The sequence below is a fragment of the Melanostigma gelatinosum genome (assembly GCF_949748355.1).
Source record: "Melanostigma gelatinosum genome assembly, chromosome: 17".
Taxonomy (NCBI): Eukaryota; Metazoa; Chordata; class Actinopteri; order Perciformes; family Zoarcidae; genus Melanostigma; species Melanostigma gelatinosum.
In genome coordinates, this window is record NC_136650.1 from 14,843,185 (window position 1) to 14,862,261 (window position 19,077).

Genomic DNA, 19,077 nt, shown 5'->3' on the forward strand with positions numbered 1-19,077 from the left:
GATAGAGCTGTCACAATATCAGATGATCTTGGCCATAATAATTCACGACGACGATATTACCTCAATATCTATAGAAAATAAATAAAAAGGCTGTCTGTCAAATGTAGGGATGTGAAGATATAGGATTTTATCGTGGATAAAAAAACATTCACAACAAGTTGATTGTGGTACATTGTCTTTTAATAATCGTGGCTATCATCACATGAGCTATCATGTAGAGAAGTAAAAAATAGAGCCTGATTTTTAAAATACAGGAATGACCATTTAAAGAAAATATTATGTCACAATATTGCTATTTCATTTATTTGTCCTTTATTTAAGGGGGCTTAAGGCTTATGATGACATTGTTTTTCACACAAAAACAGGTCCTATCTGTGATGCGATACAAAGTATTTGTTTCTTAACAAAAAGCAAGGTAAAGCGATTCTAGAATGTTTTAGTTAATTAAAAAAGTTTTAAGCATATTTTTACATAATTATTGGGACAATATAATGAATTGCAATTATTTTCGTCAGGATAATCGAGACATGAAATCTTTATATCGTATATTGTTTTGTTGTCATTTTAAGCCAAACTATGATTTTTTTTAACCCAACCAAGTCGTTTTTTGGGGGTTTTGCTTTGTTTTGTTTCAGGTAGAGAAAATAAGTTTCCCTCGAAACGTAATTGAGAGTGCAGTTTAGCTTTATGGGAACATCATTTTGTAGGAGACAGGATTAGCGATCCAAACCACCAAACATGTTCCACATTCCAACAAATGTATCCATTTTGTCCATCTTTCATTTTCTAAATTGTTTCTCATGTTCGTATTTTTTTCAGGAAGTATTTGTGATTTCCTGTTATTCCATCTGGCAGATCATCCAAGGAAAGTTACACGAATGTCAATGACATCTGCAGCTCAAAAATCTGCATGATTTCCAAATGTTTTCCCAAAACAGTATCTTTGGGCAGATCCAAAAAAAAAGTGTTTTCCGCCCCTGCTGTGTTGGAGGTTTCCTAGAATAGTTCAGAGAAATTCTTATACGTCATTGCTTGGTTTAGTCAGTTATGAGAAGAATACACTGGAGATAGAGTCGCAGCACCTCTATATGAGTAAATCCTAAAGCCGCTCTCTTTTTATTTTTAGAGTTATGATCATGTAAACTATCTTGAATCGAAGATGACTTTATCCTACTTCATCCCTGTCTTACGACAAACACACGTCATTTTTAGGAGGGCAGGTTATATCTGTGACAAACCTAAACTTCTTTCGAACATAATTTGTGCTCTTTCTCCTCTTATTTCTCACCCCGTCTCCATGTTAATCTGATATGTATTAGGTCCCATGTGTAACTGCGGTAGTTAGTAGTCAGTAGCTCGGAGGCAGAGCCTGCGGCTTTCTCCATTGAGTTCCTTGGCAGGCTAATAACAGGCTCCCTGGCTGAGCTGACTGCCTTCTTGTATTATTATGTGTGGCCCGTCTCCCAGCCCTGCCCTGATACGTCAGCAGATATCGCTGTCATTGCTATGTTGGCTGTGGGCTTCTGCTGATCTCACACAGTGCCTGCTGTGGTCATTTCACTGCACAAATACACACCACCACGAGAAAAAGACCCAATACACATTGTAACAGAAGTATAGTAAATATGTTTATATATGCCTGAAAAAGGACACAACTATCAGGCATGATGTGTCAATTTAATATCTGTAAAAAGAGGAAAGAATAAACATTGATAAGCATTTCTTCATTGACGTAAAGATGTTTTCCGTCCAAAAAAAACTGGACTTGCAATTGTTCATTCATGAAATTCAAATGCTCATGTGTGTTTATTTCAAAATGTACAGTAACTGTTGTGTAGACTCTGGTCGCGTGTGTTGCCAGGGCTGTCTATAACAGTGCGTGTTGTTGCAGGTTTGTGATTGGACGAGAGCGCCCGGGCCAGCAGAGTGAGGTGGCCACGCTCATCCAGCAGACCCTGGAGCAAGAGAGGAGACAGAGAGAGCTGCTGGAGCAGCAGTACGGCCAATATGATGCTGATGATGACGAGGTAATGACCACTCACAACCCTGGCCACTGTCCAGGCCGTCCTGGAGGTGCAATAAAGGATTGTGTGTACGTACATATGAGATTATGTATATCGTAGTGTGGATCTTAAAATATTTCCAATGTGCCAACAGGGTAAGATTATCATATATTATTAATAAAGCATATGTAGCAGGTTCTCTGCTACCCGGTGGGTCTGGGGAGCACAATGATGCCAGCACACGGTGGAATGACGGTTTCAATGGTTCTTTATTGTTTTAAACCCTAACGGGCCTGGCTGGGTGCTCTCCTGCCTCGCCTCCGAGCACACGCCGCAGGAGCTTTCCGTCCTGTCCGTCCCTCGCCTCAGTCTCTACTGTGGGATTAAATACAGCCGTGAGTGAGACAATCAGGATCCCTTCACTCTCTAAAGGAGAGATATATATATCTTTTGCATGAAAGCTCTCAATCAACACAGAAAATGATGAAGACAGCAAAAGAGGAGGGAAGAGCTTGCAGCTCTTCCCTCCTCTTTTGCTGTCTTTTGCTGTCTTCATCAGTGTTGTTTGAGGTCTTTCATTTTCTGTGTTGATTGAGAGCTTTCATGCAAAAGACATATATATATATATATATATCTCCTTTAGAGAGTTGAGGATTCAGCCATTTGCGAGTCTAATTCAAACACGCAAGGAACTTTTGTTCTTCTGCCGGTCATCACTTCATATCTCAGGTATGTAATGGTTCAAACAAAGCTTAGGAGAACAGCTTGAGTTTCTTTCTTTTTTTCCATGAACACCCTGTGCCACAGATCCCAGCAAGAACACGTAAACACAAGAATGGTGATTGTATTAAAATTGTTAATCCATACATAGATTACCAACCGCTGTGAAACACTCTTGAAATCTGCCACTGTTAAGCACCAAGCCATCCATAACTCCCTACGTAACTGCCGATAGGGTAAACAGTTACAAAACCATTACCAAGATCTATGGGGTAATAAAAGGAAGTCATCAATATTAATATCTCTATAAATATTACAATGAGTTCTCACCAGGGGGGGAGGTTATTTCTCACTGTGAGAGCTGCCTGGGTTGATCTGACAGACAGCTCTTTATTGGTGCTGGGGCTTCCCGTCCCAAGAGGAAGAGATACTCCTTCAGTTAGCAATAGACACCACACACACACACACACTTGCCACTCTATTTGTGGGTTTGATTTTGTATCTTCTAACACACATGCATGCTCATCTGTCAGCACGTGAATGCGAAATCACGTGGGAAAAGCATGGACACACACACGCTTCACATTCCCATATTCACTTTAATTGCTACTTCAATTGCTGTGCTTGTAAATGAATTGGGGTTTTGAATCTTGCTCTTTAAATTTGAAATTGTGGTCATCATTTGTGTTTTATTATATTTCATAAAAAGTAGATCAAAGAAAAATAGTCGACGCAACAATCGTTCGTGATGCTCTTGACAAAGATGCTGTAGATGCAGAAGAGAAGACTCATTGTTCCACTGAAGTCAACAGAAAGTAACACATCAATCAAGAATGAATACAACTCGCTGATTTGCATCACCATGCTGACAGATAAATTCATGTCAGCACCAACATGGAGACATGTGAGCAGACAGACACACACACACACCACGTTTACATATGTGGATGGATAGTTGAGCGTTTGCATCACTGGTATTGTGAGGAAGAATAAAGTCGCCTGACATTTCAACGTGTATTGATTTCAATTTAAATAGACAAAAATATTAAAAACAACAAGACATCAAATCAAAACATTGGCTCCAGTGAAACAATAGTACACACACACACACACACATACAAAGCTGTGCCCAGTGGCTCACGTGCGCTCCTCCTCCAGTCAGAGGAGCCCTTAGCCCTTTTCCTCCGTCATTATGCCAACATGCTACTCGTAATAGACATGCATAGTGCAGCTCATCACACGCTCTGCAACATTTCTCCCTGAATCGTCTCTCCCTCTCCTGATTCTCCATGCATGTGGTGGGAGGTGATGCATTTATCATATGCAAATTGGTGTTTGACTGACCTGCCATGTGTTCAACGGTTAACTCCACCGTGGGACGTTAATGTAGGATGCTGGTACCATGGCAACAGGCAAGCCCATTATGGAAATAGAACGCTTATGTCGGTCATGCATGCAAACAAACCAGGCCTGAGCGCTGTTATCTGGGAGGGAGATGGATGGAGGGAATGAGATGAGGAGAAGATATAGGCCAGGATGATGAGAGAGGAGATGTGTGTGTGTGTGTGTGTGTGTGCGCGCGTGTGCGTGTGTGTAGTACATACGTGTGAAAGATCAAGCCAGAAAACAAGTAGCGAGAGAATGATAGATAGACCAGACAAGATGGAGAGACAGAGAGCAGTGACATAAATATTTATATGTAGATAAAAAAAAGCATCAACTTGGACAGAAGGAGAGGACGTTAGAAAGGATAGAACATGCGTGTGATGTTAAGAGGGAGGCCGAGATGTTTTCACATAATGGCTTCACTCGAAAAATCTGGCTCTGTTGGTCATCAGCCAAAGAGCGAATCAACTGATCCATTTCGATCCAATGCCTCATAGCCAAGGCCAACATTCATTCATTTTGAGAATTGCAGGAAAGAATACATGCAGCATGAATAATGGCAGACATCAATGTCAACAATACGTTGACAGATGGTAACTTTTATGAGTCAGAGATCTTTTTTTATATATCCAAGAGATTGCTGACATTTAGAATTGTCTCCATTAGAGACATTTACAGGCTCAATTTACAGGAGTTTTGACCGGTATCCGCCTGACACATGAGGCGAGATGGTGACTAATACTTGAAGATAATAAAAAGAGACATTGAAATGTGTCCAGTACAACTTAGCTTTATAGAAATGCCTCACCAGGCTGTCAAACCAATTTATTTTTGACAAAGTTTTGGCCAACTTACTGTGTTACCTCATCCTTATATAACTGGTAGCATTAAAATAGCATGACTTCATGTAAAATAGAAGGTGGAAACGGGCAGGAGTTTCTGGACGTGCTTGACACGCAATGGGAGGCTCTGACTGGTGCAGCTTTGAGGAGAGATGGAAGACAGACAGCTGTAAGAGGAAAGAGAGCGAAAGAGAGCTGACAAATGGATGCTGCAGTTGGACAGCTGGATATCTGACTGGGTGGTTTCTCTGTTCATGCTGTTTAGCAGCTTGTTGGACTCCATTTTAATGAGTAAACCTGCTGCTGGGCAGACAAAAGCAGGCTTTTTTTTGTTCCATTTCTTCGGTCTCCCCGGCTGAAATGACAACTGTCAGCCATGTAGCCAGCTAGCAAGCAGTTGATTAAATAAACATGCTAACTTTATGAGTCGGTTAACTTTTTAATGTTTTCAGCTGATTCATTTTTCAGATTAAATCTTGTAAAGCGGGTTTTAAATGCACTCGACGGCTCCATGCGTGACATTGTGCTCAGAGAGTGGTGTGGCTAAAGCTCGTTCCAGTCTGTGCCGTTCATGTATTACCATTACTCAAAGTCACAGATATAACCACCAGATATTAACTTCCCACGATGTTTTTATTGTTGATGTTGTTGCCAGAATCCTCAAAGACTTTTACAACCATCTGGATGAATACATATTCCAAAACAAAACATTTCATGATCAGTTTTGGTTTCTTTACAACATTTTATATTTTCATACAAAATGACACGTGCATATGTTGTTCGTGTTTGTGGTGGCAATTTCTGTTGAACAAAGCACATCAAGTGGAGCCTTGTCTTCCTGTAAGTTTAATTCAGCATCTGCAGATGGACTCACGCCTTTCCTCTTACAGCAGACGGGAGAGTACGCCACAGATGAGGAGGACGCGGGGACAACGGTCGCAGGCGACGACAAGAGCATCGAGGTGTTCGATTTGCCAGAGTCAGAGGACATCTTGTCTCCCTCAGAGTTAGACGCCAACAAGCTCTACCAGAAGTTCAGAGAGGTAAAGTCCGATGCGTTCTCATCCACGGTTCAATCCCCACTCTTGAATATCCCAATGGGAAGATTACACAACTGTTGGGAGCCCACCCCATTGTCTCTGTTGGTGCTTTAAAGAATACATTTAAAAGAAGGAATATACCCCACACAGCCACGAGAATAACTTAGCCACAGGAAAAAGACAAGCGATTCAATAAAAACAACAAAAGACACAATGGAGACACAATGGAGTTTTGTCCAAATCTGAGATCCGCTTACCCCTCCTAATTCCTAATCTGGATGATTGGAGGCGTGAATACAAAAGCGATGTAAGACAAATGCTCATTACATCTCTAATTGTTTGGTTAAAACCCACAGATGAGGAGAGAGAGCTAGATCTTGGCAACTCTCCACACGGCCGGCCTCTGGGAAAAGAAACATATTTTGTTCAACTTTTGCTGAACAAATTGCTGTCAATGAACTGCTGAGAGGCTGGTAATATAGATTGACTCCACTGCTGCTTTGGCACTACAACACTTGAAGCCTTTCTGTAGACTGCCACAATAGCTGTATGACACATTTAACAAATGGCTTCAGCTGCACTGCAGCCACCGCAGGGGCATATCGAGTAAAACTAAAATGCAAAGCCCTGTTCACAGGATGCACATCTGCTCCATTTTCTCTGTATCTTGACCTCTGTCTCCCAGAATGCATCTTTTACCTTTTTCGTTTAAAGGGCTCTCCCATTTCCCACTTCTTCCCTTTCTTTCTTTCTTTGCTGCCTTTTACACACTCAAGGGAAAAAGAAGTCAGGCAGCTGAGAAATAAGCCTTTAAAAAGCACAAAGAAGATGTGACAGTAACAAATGTTTGTAGTTCGCAAAGTTCAACAGTGAATACATCTTTCTTAAACTTTTTTATCATCTTAATGTCCTTTTTTAGAAACATTGTTATTCCCTACAAGGCTGCTGTTCAAGTCCATTAACTTTTTAAAGATGTTTTGAACTTGGAGCCAAATGCCGCAGTAAACACAGACGCATTATTGACTGATTTACTCACACTCTTCTAGGCAGGCGCACACACACACACACACACGCGCACACACACACATAAAACATAATCAGCATCAGGTAAGCCATAAGAAACATAACCATCATAAAGCTTGAATTAAGCGTTGGAACAAGCAGACAGATTGTGTTTTACTGTTACTTTGTGCTCATGGTAAGTGGCCGTATGTACAGCTGGTGGCTGTAATCATTCCTCCTGTTCATACTGGACTTCAAAGATGCCCGCCTCACATGCTTCCAATGGAAGTGATCAAAATCCTCAGTCCTCCTTCAAAAAATACGAAACTACTTCCTAAGTTTGTCTGAACTTAACATGAGGAGTCAGCATTTTGAGTAAATTGAATCAAGTGGGTATCTTCTGAGGTCTTTTTAGAAAGGGTTCCCCTCTTTATGTTTCCGCTGTTTCTTTGCTGAGCTGCAGCGGCGTGACTTTGAGTGAACCTATCCTGAAAAAAAATCTGGCTTCAAAGGGTAAAAGAAAGTACGGTCCTTGTTCGTATTGTTACACTGTCTTAGAGCTCTGATTGTCCCTCCTACGTTCTTTCTTTCTCTATAGTTCTCATTTGTTCCCATTTCCACGTCTCTTGTTCCATATCTACTTCTTCCTCTTCGTCTCCTCTTCTCTTTAATTTCTGCTCTGTCATTATCTCTCTCTCGCTGTCTGTCTGTAAAGCACTGCTCATCTCAACTTTCATGCATAACTCCGCTGCTGCTCCCTCCATTTCCAACTCCGTCCATCTCACGTGTCAGACTTCATGAAAAAATGAAAGATATTGCATTTTGAAAAAAAGGCGATTTAGAATTAATGCTATGTCAAATTACTTTTTAAAACAGTCTAGCTTTTTATCGCTCTCTGTCTATCTATGTGTTTCCTCTCCTCTGAGAGTGTGCGTCAGTGGGATGCTGTCAGAGAAAGGACAGGGTCGGCCGCCTCTGTCCGTCACACTATCGACAGCAGAGAGAGCCTGCGCAGCCATGCACTTGATTATCTGACCGCCCTCTCTTTTCTTTTCTTCCACATCTTCTCTTTTCTCCGCCTCTGCTCTCAACAGCTCCAGATCAAACACACAGTGACCGAGGCCGAGATCCAGAAGCTCAAAAACAAGGTGAGAGATTAAAACGTTCAGTTTTAGAAAATCTGGTGTGTTTTGATCTCATCCAATGTTTTCATGTAGTGGCAGACGGTAAACATACATCGACTAATGCTTTGGTTTGACAGACAAACTCTATAAGATGGTGAAAGTGAAAAGCTTTTCTTCCAAAATGCATTTTTTCTTGTGTAGGATTCCTTACTCGGTGTCAGTAACATGTACGTTTCTGTTAAAAGCTCCCATGTTGTAACGGAAGTGTTTTTTGTCCTTGTGCAGTTGGCGTCAGTGGAGAGAGAGAAGCAGCGCTGGGAGAAGGAGAAGAGCCAGCTGAAGGCCAGCATCGAGGAGAACAAGGAGAGGATGTTGAAGCTGGAGAGCTACTGGATCGAAGCGCAGACCCTCTGCCACACGGTCAACGAACACCTGAAGGAGGCCCAGGCCCAGTACCAAACTCTAGAGAAGAAGTACAACAAGGCCAAGAAGCTCATCAAAGACTTCCAACAGAAGTGAGTAAACCTGGATTTCAACTGGTCATCCTAATCCGGGATTATGGAACGAGGGAGCAATATATTCTGAACATGGAAAATGTCCTAATTTTATGGCGAGAAGTACCACAGAAAGTCCCCGGTTGTACTTTGAACACCACTTACGTACCTAAACAATGCCAACAGTAACATTCATCACGACGTACCAACAGATAATGCAGTCAAAACCTTCTGCTCCTTAACCAACTCTGTTTCCATAACTCGCTGAGAGAGGCATGAAACATGTCTATAACACTTGAATCATGTCTTCAATGAGGTCATTGTATCAATCCTTAGGGCCATTGGAGGTAAAAATAATGAATAAATTATGATCTTTTACCTCCAATGGCCCTAATACACTGTCATCATCTTTATAATCTTTCCATTCCATGACCTTTTTACAGCTTCTCTTGTTTCACCGAACAGAAAAAGAGAATATCTAACACATCTGTGAGGCAGAGGGCCTCTTTTTTTATACATTTCACTAGTATGAGCCGAGTCTCCATTCTCATGCAGCACAGCTCTCCTGCTTTTCAGTACGTTGATCTCTTTGGTCAGTCCCATCCCAACCGCTCCTGCTCAGCTCCAGTCGGACTGCCTCTAATTGGCTCTGGCCCTGCAGGCCAAATGGAAGTTAACTGATGAAACAAACTCTCTATGCTGAGGAGAGACGTAGAGCTCACAGAACAAGGACAAAGCCGAGGAAACGGCTGGATTTCGTATTCTTAGGGATGAAAACGTATGTGTGTGTTTTATTGCGTTGGTTGTAGATATGTGTTGTGTGTCGGTGTGTGTTCACTATAAGTAGTCACACTCGTGCGAGAGGCAGGCACTGTCACTCATGGTGAAACATGCACACGCAGGCAATTGCATCTTGTCAGCTCTCACCCACTCGCCACGTTGCGATCTCTTCTCCCTGTCGTCTCTCCAGAGAGGTGGACTTCATCCATAAGGAGGATGCAGAGAGGAGGCGGCTGGAGGAGGCTGAGAAAGCTCACCTGGCCGAGATCCAGGGACTGCAAGTCAGGGTAAACCACATCTGTAAAGTCCACTCTGTCTATCTCTCACCTCCATCTTTCCCTCTCTGTGCACCCAAACAACCCTAAAATTGAAATAAACTAACAAACACTTCAGTTCTTCTCTGTGCTTGATGAAACATTACATTCATTTATGCAGTACTTTTTATTTAATAGCATACGCTGTAAATGTTTAAGAGAAATTGAATCTAAATCTGGGAATCAACATGATCAAAAAGATCAGTAACATCACTCCATCACTCGTGCTTAACAGGGTATCTGTGCCACTTCTGCCACATGTAAAGGTTGTTTCCTCCTGAGACAGTGACGGCAGATGGACTTGGTGTCCGGAGGCCTGTGGTTGGTTCCAATGTCAAACTCTGGATTGATTTTCCGCTTTCCTAGTCCTAAAACATGACAGTTGTGTTGTTTTCTGCTCAAGTCTCAAGCCATGGCCCACAGTTGAGTGGGCAGTCAACCCAACTGTCCCCTGCTATTATTCTGCACAGTGAGCATTCATTCGTTCATTCTCCCACTGCACTGCGTTGTAAAGGCTGAATGGTGTAGTGTGGCACAAGCAAGAGTGGTGGAAAAACAGTATAATCTGTCATTTAAGGCAACAGCAAGACTAGAAGGTTATGCTTTAACGAAACTGACTTTACCTGTGCGCTTTATGTGCACTACACCAACACCCATAGGACACATATACATATTCTAAAATGAAATCAAAAGATAAATGATGTGGTCGGCATCGTGTTGGCCCTTTATTTCAGTGCTTTAAAAGCAGCTTTTTTGACGAGTAGATGCTCATCGATCGGTTCCTCTCCCTCTACAGATTGCAACATTAGAGTCCGAGCTCATGCAGCTGATGAAGCAGAACGGCATCCAGGTCAACAACAACAACAACAGCAACAGTGCCGAGAGGCTCGGCGCTCAGCAGCACAGCCCCAACAGGGCTGCAGCACAAGCCAGAGGTGTGTTGGTGAGGGGACAAGTCACAGCCAGGTTCATGATTGTGATATGGATTCAAAGGGATGTTCTACATGTCGGGAAATATAGAATAGAGTTGGGTGACACGATCGACACCACTCTCATGTTTGTCACTGAAGAAATGAAACACGTTATTGAGCTGTAGAGGGGCTGGTGGGTGGATTGTTTTCGGAACATATCAATCGAGTCAGGCTAGCTGTTTTTGTCCCGAAGATGACCCGTGTTTTTTAAACCCTTGCGGTTTATTGACATCTCTTGCCCTGTGAAGGACATTGAAAAGATTTGACTCTCTTGTGGCTAAGACACACACACACACACACCCACACACACACACACAAAATGCAATACACACACCCACACAGATTTCTTTCTCACACATCCTCCCCTCCTCTGCTGCCTTAACCTTCACACACACTTTCGACTCTGACTCCAGTTGCACTTTGAATCTCTGGAAACAAAAACACACTCGTAATCCCTTTTAGACTCATCTGTCTGGTTGTGTTCTCCTCAAGTCTTTTTAAGCTGCGCCGGCTTTATTTCAGTCGCTGCATCTGTCAGAACGCTGTGTGCACAGATAAGTGCAATATGTGATACTGTAGAGTGCAGACGGAATAACAGAGTGATTGGATCTGCACTGAGCCGAGTGACGCAGCCCATTATGCAATATTAGAGAGAGAGAGAGAGAGAGAGAGAGAGAGAGAGAGAGAGAGAGAGAGAGAGAGAGAGAGAGAGAGAGAGAGAGAGAGAGAGAGAGAGAGAGAGAGAGAGAGAGAGAGAGAGAGAGAGAGAGAGAGAGAGAGGATGGAATCTGCTGAACTTTTAAATTGAATTGATTGCAGCCTCTCTGTGTGCAGTCAGGAAATGAGCAGAAACATTATAATTGCCTGCCTCATTAATGGTGTTACTTTTTGTGGACGACTTGATATTTTAACTGCGTTAATGTTTTTTAGTTTTTTTAGTTCATTGAATGGGGATGTCCGATCAAATGAAGTGCCCCTTAATAAATCTGAAACAAAGGAAAACCCAACAATTAGTGAACAAATGATTTATACGGTATATTTATTTTTGCTTCAGCTTTTTTTTTTACTGAAGTTGTTTTCACTCTTTGTGTGTGTGTGCGTGTGTGTGTGTGTGTGTGTGTGTGTGACTCTAGATCTGAGGGAGGCCTCTCCTCATTCACCCAGCACAAAGGAGAGCTACGCTGGAATGGGCCGAGACAGCATCAGCTCTGCAGAGGGAGAGGTTTGTATTCAAATCTTTTTTCCAGTGACCAACAGATTTGCTGTTGAACAACATCTGTTGAAATGTCGACCAGATGCGTGTTCATTTGACGATTCTTAATTAATTAGTGTTTAATTTCACCACATGGTATGTAATTAATGTGTGTGTGTTCATCATCCTCTGTGTTTGCTGTTGCTGTCCATTCCGCTCTATTCCTTGAGTGAATTAATGGCTACATGTTGCTCTGCGGCACTAATTGTGACTGTGGCGCTGTCACAACTTATTGTCTTCTCCCCGGCGTGTGATAATAGTCTTTTTCTGGAAGAAAGGCTCTCGTCTGGCTAATGCCGTCACTTAACTCAGCCAGAGCAGGCATGGATTTAGCTTGGATGAACAACTTCGAGAGCAGGATCCGAATTGACAGGAACACAGAAACCAGGCAGTGTGAGGCTTCCAGGGGTAAAGAGGGCGAGGACTTAGAAATACTGAAAGTATGTCAAGTGACTTCTTTCAGATTAGTCTTCTGCATTTGGCTGTCCACATCACTTTTACTTTGATTGCACTTTATTATTCCTTTTTCTTGTGACCATTTGCTGAGCCTTTGCTTTCCTCCCTTTTAAATGTGTCATTCATTTTCTTTCCATCGCAATTCTTCATCTCTGCATTTCCTGTCTCTCATCTTCTGGTCTCATCTCACTTCCCGCTCCTCCACTTGCTTCATTTCTTGTTTCCTTTTTGTCCCTTTACGTCTGGCTTCAGGTCTCAGAAGGACACGGCAGTCCAGCCCGCAGTCGGCCTGCTTCGATTCGTAGTGTGGCCTCTTGTGATGGAGCAGCTGCAGCCCTCGGGGCCCCTGGCAGCGCAGAAAGCTCCCCCAGACGAACACTGCACCGGCCGTCCACTGCAGGTCAGCACTCCTGCACCCTCACTACAGCACATACCATAATGAAGGATCGAAGGGTCACCAATACATCTGAAACTGTATCGACTCAGCACTTGAAGTAGGAGTCATCTCAGTGTGGGGCGTTTGTGATCTCAGGTTCTCAGTCTCCTGCGATGTCGAGCCCCTCTCACTGTGTGGAGGAACACAGACAAGCTACCGGGTAAGATTAAATACTGGAATGCCATGTTTTCGTTTTAAGTTGTACAAATACATATGATTAATTTGTCATTTTTCTGTGATTATTTGGTACTCAAAGTGATTGTATTTCCCTGTAAAACTTATTTTAAAGGATTGATGTGGTCAAAGTGATGAGGAAATTTAACTTGAGAAGATGGGTGTACAGAATACACAGAAACTATTTAGTGCACAGTACTGGACAACTCCTTCTTGATGTTATTGGAAATGGAAGTCCAGAAACTGTTTATGAATGTGTGTTTCCTCTCCGCCTCAGCGCCACAGAGATGTCAGCAGAGGACAGTCCAGAGAAACTCAAGGCCAAGGTACTTGAGGTTTGGTGACTGTACATAATGATTCACTTTACAGTGAGGACTTTGTTTTAATGTGATTATACGTTGAGTCAGAGCAGACTTTTTGCCAGACCTGTATATTTAGACCTTCATACTGTAAGTTTGATGACAAGTTTTGATGTGTTGTGTTATTTCTGTTGAACAGGCCTCCCTTACATCGCCCCACTTCTTCTCCTATTCATATTACTTGGTATTGTATTGTACTTCAAAACATGCGTAATTGCATTAATAATTCCAAGAAAATCAACGAGTATTCCTACATAATCCTGAACAATAATAATCCTTTTATCATCTTAACTATGCCTTCACTGTAAGAAATGTCCATTTTAGCAATCGTGTGATCTGTTTTTAAGTATTAAATCACGGTTTAGTAAATCATTCTGTTTCATAATGCGCATTCAATCAGTTAGATGTCGTACTGATACAATAAGATTAAAGTTGTTAACATGGGCATTCGTTGCGGTGAAGGAACTTGAATGAATGAAAACTGTTTCTAATCCTGTGTAATTTCCGATGTGGTTACCATAGGATTAAAAAGGAGATTACTTGTGATCCTGCACCAATCAAATCCATTTCTCTCTCCAAGGACATGCTCTTAGCTTGAGAGGAGTGAGAAGATAAACCAACGCAGAATGTATTCACATTAATAGTTATGAGGAGCTTTTAAGTGAGGATTCAGCCCAAAGAGCTGAAAGTCTTCGTTTCGCTTTCACCTCAGACAGAACTCTTTGAGCTACAGTATGAAGCTACACGTAAGATGAAATGCTAGACTTTAACTCTAAATCTGATATATATGTAATGTTACACTTTGTCTTTGACACTCAACACATAAGTCTTTCATTCAGAGGACCAATGTAAATACTGTATATTCTAGGAGGAGAAAAGGAGGCCTGTAAGAACAACTATTGCTCTATACTGTATATTAATATTAGTTTTTCTCCTCCTTTCAGTCCGTATTTCTCAGCAGCAGCTTGTCTTTGCATGTTTGTGCACAGATCTTGGATCTTAATACTGTAACTCCATAAATGTCCACACTCTGGCACACTCACAAGGACACAGAGAGAGAGAGAGATGTTTTTCAATTGGATAGCATCCAGCTACATCATCTCCAACCACTAATCACATTCTCAGCTTGTGCTATAATGGAATGTCTTTAAAGATGAGGGATGTGCACAACCCTGACGTCCTGCAGTCTATCAAACAGCTTAAATACATTAGTTGAATGTACTTCTTACTGACCATCAAAGATTAGGAAGGAAGCACATAGATCATTCTGGTACGTGCTCAAAGGAAAAGTCTTAATCCTTCTGATTTGTTCACTCCTCATCCAATCTCTCTGTTTAAGAAATAGAACTCAGCCTCAGAGCCAGTTGGCTCTTAACCACCAGTCTTATACGTGTGTTTTTGATTTCAGGCACCCACTCTGAACGATGGTCTGAGTGCCAGCAGCAGCAGCTCAGTGGAGATCAGCGGCCTGCTGAGTGAAGCCAAGATGTCGGGACGCTCACACACACTGGTGCTCTCCTCAGATGAGGTAAACGTATAAACTTGAAATATTGTACATTAAATATATTAAGTCGGATGAGGTGATGGTAGTTTGCTAGATGAGATGAATTATCTGAACGGTTAAACAAACAATATACCTGCGATTGATTTCAACACATCAAGGGAACACCCCCTAAACACAAACTTACAAAATGAACATTTAACAAAAGTAGTACTTTTTTATTGTTACTTGTCAGTTCAAATGTGGCCAAAATGCTCTTAACATGACATCCACTTTGACATCCACATGAATCCCAATTTGGTAAAAATGTAGTCTGTCAACTCATCTGTCAACTTTTTCCAGTTGTCTCTGTGCCCCCATTTATTATCTTAATGGCTTTAAAGACAGAAAAAGCATTATCTCTACAGGAAGAAGCTTCTCTCATATTCATCGTGCAGAAAACAACAAGCTTTAAATCAATGCACCATCTTCGGCCCATTGTATTCAAATGCTGGTCTCGGCTGTTGTAGTGTAAGCTGTATTGATTTCCTTGTTAACAACCCAGTCGTCTTCTGTTCATTTCAATGCTGCCGCATTCAGAGTCTGGATATGATAGACGATGAGGTGAGACCTGTGTTCAACTGCATACATGTCTTTCTTTGTCTGTTGCGTAAAAGCCATTTGTCTGTGTTTCATTCCCACACATCATTCACGGTGATGAAGGCTTTTCCCACAAAGCAGTATGTGTTGCTACAGAATATGGTTACTCTGGAAATGTCTTGAATGTGTCGTTGATTTCATCTGCGCTCATTAAGCGTTCATTAAACATTATCTTGCTGTATGTTCGAGTTGGAAAGATTTGCATCTTATCTGCCTCTTTTTCCCCGTCTGTCTCTCTTCCTGTTGTATGTGTTCAGATCCTAGACGAGGGACAGTCTCAGAAGCCGTATCACTGGCAGAACTGCAGCATCACTGAGTGGACCTCCCAGCAAGTGGCCCGCTGGCTACTGGGCCTCAACTTAGAACACCACATCCCAGAATTCACTGCCAAAAACATAGATGGAGAACAGCTGCTACAGCTGGAGAGTGCTGAGCTCAAGGTAAGTTCAAAGTGATTCATACATGCTCACATACATATATATATCTATCTATATATATATATATATATATATATATATATACTGTATGTACCGTATATACTGTATATTAGAGAACACATATATATCAGTACACATGTCAGCCAATGAGTGCAAGAAATTGCAGTATAGCAATGCCAAACATATGTTTGGGGGGAATTTAAAAACAGTGCTGCCGTTACATGGAGAGAGCAATGTTTATTCTTCAGCTGTAAGATGTCACAAAATAAATGTAAGTGAAATAAACGGTCATATCATAGACTATAAGCTGGAAAAGAGGAAAGATACTTGTGGGGTTTTATTTGTTTCAGGCCCTTGGAGTTTCTTCTTCCCAGGACCGTGCCCTGATCAAGAAAAAGATCAAAGACCTTAAAGTTCTGATGGAGAAGGCCAAGAGGAACCGAGAGAAAGTGGAGAAGCAACGCGAGAAGCTACGGAAGCGAGAGCTTGAGCAGCAGCAGAAAGAGGCGCACAAAGACAGCACGGCAGAGTGAAGTGAATTGTTAGATCTCCGACCTCCCGCTTTACTGTAGCACCACACCAAGTAGCGTCTCGAGGAACAGAACGGCAGTAGGTCCCACAAATGAACCCTGAGGGACGCCTGCTCAGTAGTTTAACAGTTCTCACTGGTGGAGCCACACACCCAACTGTCGGAGACTGTTGAGTGACTTTTCCACCAAGCAAATTAAACCAAAACAAGCCGTTGGATAATAGGATCCTGCCCCGTTCAGTTGCCTCATTTTACTCCCATCCTTTTGGCTCCCGAGTTTTTTTTGGCCATTTAAGATTTACTCCGTTCTATTTATTTTGCAGTTTATTGCTGTAAATTTGGTTTATTTATTCATAGCTAGAAAAAGTCTGTGAAAAGTTTATCTCATCCTCATCCCATTAGAGCCGTCTGTGTTACCCATAAAAAGCTCCCGTAGGCGATCATGTACAGTGATAATACAGATTTGTCTGCTGTGCCATCTCAATAGACTTATGTATATCCTGTTCAGATACATAGCTCAGTGAAATTGCTCTCTTGCTTTGACAAAGCTCATAGAGGTCAGGCCTGTGAGGGGGAATAAATGAGGCAGTATTCATCTCCCACCACTGGGTGTCCCCATGCTGCTTACTTTCACTACCGGAGGAGGCAACACTGGTACTTTCCAGTAGGAGCTGAAGCAGGAACCAAGTTTAAGAGGGAGAAACAAACTCTCTCAGTACTTGCAAGGACACTGGAAGTGCATAGACTGTAAATTGAACCTCTGCACTGGCTTGTCCAATGCTCCCTACAGTACACATGTACCATACTAAAGCAGTTCACAAAGTATGAACGACGACAAGGACATACTGTAACTCATTGGACTGGTTCTGATGGAGACTTCAGGTACGATGTAATCATGAGATTTGTAACTAACCACTCCTTTACCACAAAAACAAAACAAAAAATTGTAAAATTAAACTTCCTGCTTAGATGCATAATGTTGCTTCGACACGGCGTGTAACCTGCTTTTGACCTCTTTTTGTATTCTCTCTCAATAACAAAGTAATACCCCGCCACTGCCTTTCCAACTTCTAGAATAGTTAGAATAGATTTCTGAACTCTAGCCGCTTCAGTGTGAGTGTCCAAGCGTATACAGTAGACTAAACATTTATAATTGTTATTTCCTTTCGTACAATTACAGGACAAAGTTCACCTTGCAAATTACTTTAATTCTGAAAAATATTTTAGGAATGTTGCCATATAGACAAGTCATCTCTGTGACGGAGGACATGATGCAGTGAGTCCAGAAATTGTCTCAAAGATGATAACGCCTGATACTACTGATGCTACACTGGGAATTGTACCTGATAGATGCAATTGTGTTTTAATTGTCCTATGAAACTGGTTCAGCAAGACTTGAAACACGTTGATTTACTCGTCAGATATAAAAGAAATCGACCTTTTTGAAATTGTTTTGCCATGTGTACCTTCTGCAATCCTTGTTTTAGGATTATGACGCTCACTGAGAGACATGTTTCCTGTGTTACTTCTTTAGCATTCCTCGAGAATCGTTCCGTATAGGTTTACAGTGACTAGAGACACTGTTGACTGTGTACTGTTGACTGGTTAAGAGCAAGAAATAGAGTAAGGGTTACAGATACCTCCATGCAATCCCACAGTAATACAGGTATCACTGATGTACTAATGCTATTATTTATTTATTTCTGTATTTAATGAAAGCAACTGACGACTGTTTATGATAAATTATTCAAACTGCGAGTATTATTAACACCTAACAATGATTTATCCAGAATTGTATGATTACTAACTATTGCCAAAACATAAGTAAACATTTCATTAAAAGTGATTTAGATTCAAATGTTTTTTATCAAATGAAGGATTTAAAGTTTGAAAATACTCCCCCGCCGTGCTTGTTGTTTTCCTCTAAAATAACCACAGTGCTGCTCCAGTGCAACTCCAATAAACTGCTCATGATGTGTTCTTATGGAATATTTTTTAACACTTGAACCTTTCTGTGAATACCCCCCCCCCCCCCAGCCCAGCCCAGCCCTGTCGACTCAGTCCGCCGACTGCACTCTTTTGACTCTTTTGTATGTATAGTAAAACACAGAGCAATATGCTGAACGAATCCTAAAGAAGCCTTGTTTTCTATGGTGACAGTATGTGTGCACAGTTTGTCTGAGGGCTGAGGAGCTTAAGGGTCACACCTGAGGCCACAATGTGTTTCCCGGATCTTTTCTGTGTGTGCTTGACTGAGCTTGCCTGGCATGATGAAACCAACGTATGGATGAGACCCTGGTGCTCCTGGCAGGCGTTTTGAGTCATGCCCGGAAGGGTTTGTCTTTCATGTATTAAGAGAGCAAAAGATAATCGCCACAAACTGCTCGCCGTGCTTTTCACCCTTCTAAAAATCTGCGCTGCTTATTCTCCTCCCTTTCTTTTGTCATTACCGTGCTCTCTTCTTCGCATCCTGAAAAGTTTGAAAGGGCAGCTACCTGTCACACTGAATAAAATGTGCAGTCACTGTCCATAGTCTGCTTTTGGTTCTTCTTTTTTTCTACCATTTGTCTGACTTCCTACACATAGTTTTTAGTGGTCATTTGCTAGCTAGGGACAGA

At 41.8% G+C, this 19,077-nt stretch overlaps 1 protein-coding gene across 1 annotated transcript in view; it reads left to right on the plus strand.

The window, feature by feature from the left end:
• Nucleotides 1–18,439, plus strand: part of ppp1r9a (protein phosphatase 1, regulatory subunit 9A) — a gene marked incomplete at its 5' end in the record, with an annotated part of 37,319 nt that extends 18,880 nt beyond the window's left edge. Inside the window, 14 exons of the mRNA XM_079287949.1 lie at nucleotides 1,892–2,027; nucleotides 5,842–5,994; nucleotides 8,088–8,141; nucleotides 8,403–8,632; nucleotides 9,582–9,678; nucleotides 10,502–10,640; nucleotides 11,810–11,898; nucleotides 12,637–12,784; nucleotides 12,917–12,980; nucleotides 13,272–13,329; nucleotides 14,762–14,881; nucleotides 15,434–15,457; nucleotides 15,751–15,933; nucleotides 16,281–18,439. Coding sequence (XP_079144075.1) covers nucleotides 1,892–2,027; nucleotides 5,842–5,994; nucleotides 8,088–8,141; nucleotides 8,403–8,632; nucleotides 9,582–9,678; nucleotides 10,502–10,640; nucleotides 11,810–11,898; nucleotides 12,637–12,784; nucleotides 12,917–12,980; nucleotides 13,272–13,329; nucleotides 14,762–14,881; nucleotides 15,434–15,457; nucleotides 15,751–15,933; nucleotides 16,281–16,463 — 1,678 coding nt within the window. The 3' untranslated portion in view covers nucleotides 16,464–18,439. The remainder of the gene's footprint in view (nucleotides 1–1,891; nucleotides 2,028–5,841; nucleotides 5,995–8,087; nucleotides 8,142–8,402; nucleotides 8,633–9,581; nucleotides 9,679–10,501; nucleotides 10,641–11,809; nucleotides 11,899–12,636; nucleotides 12,785–12,916; nucleotides 12,981–13,271; nucleotides 13,330–14,761; nucleotides 14,882–15,433; nucleotides 15,458–15,750; nucleotides 15,934–16,280) is intronic.
• Nucleotides 18,440–19,077: the final 638 nt, after the last annotated feature.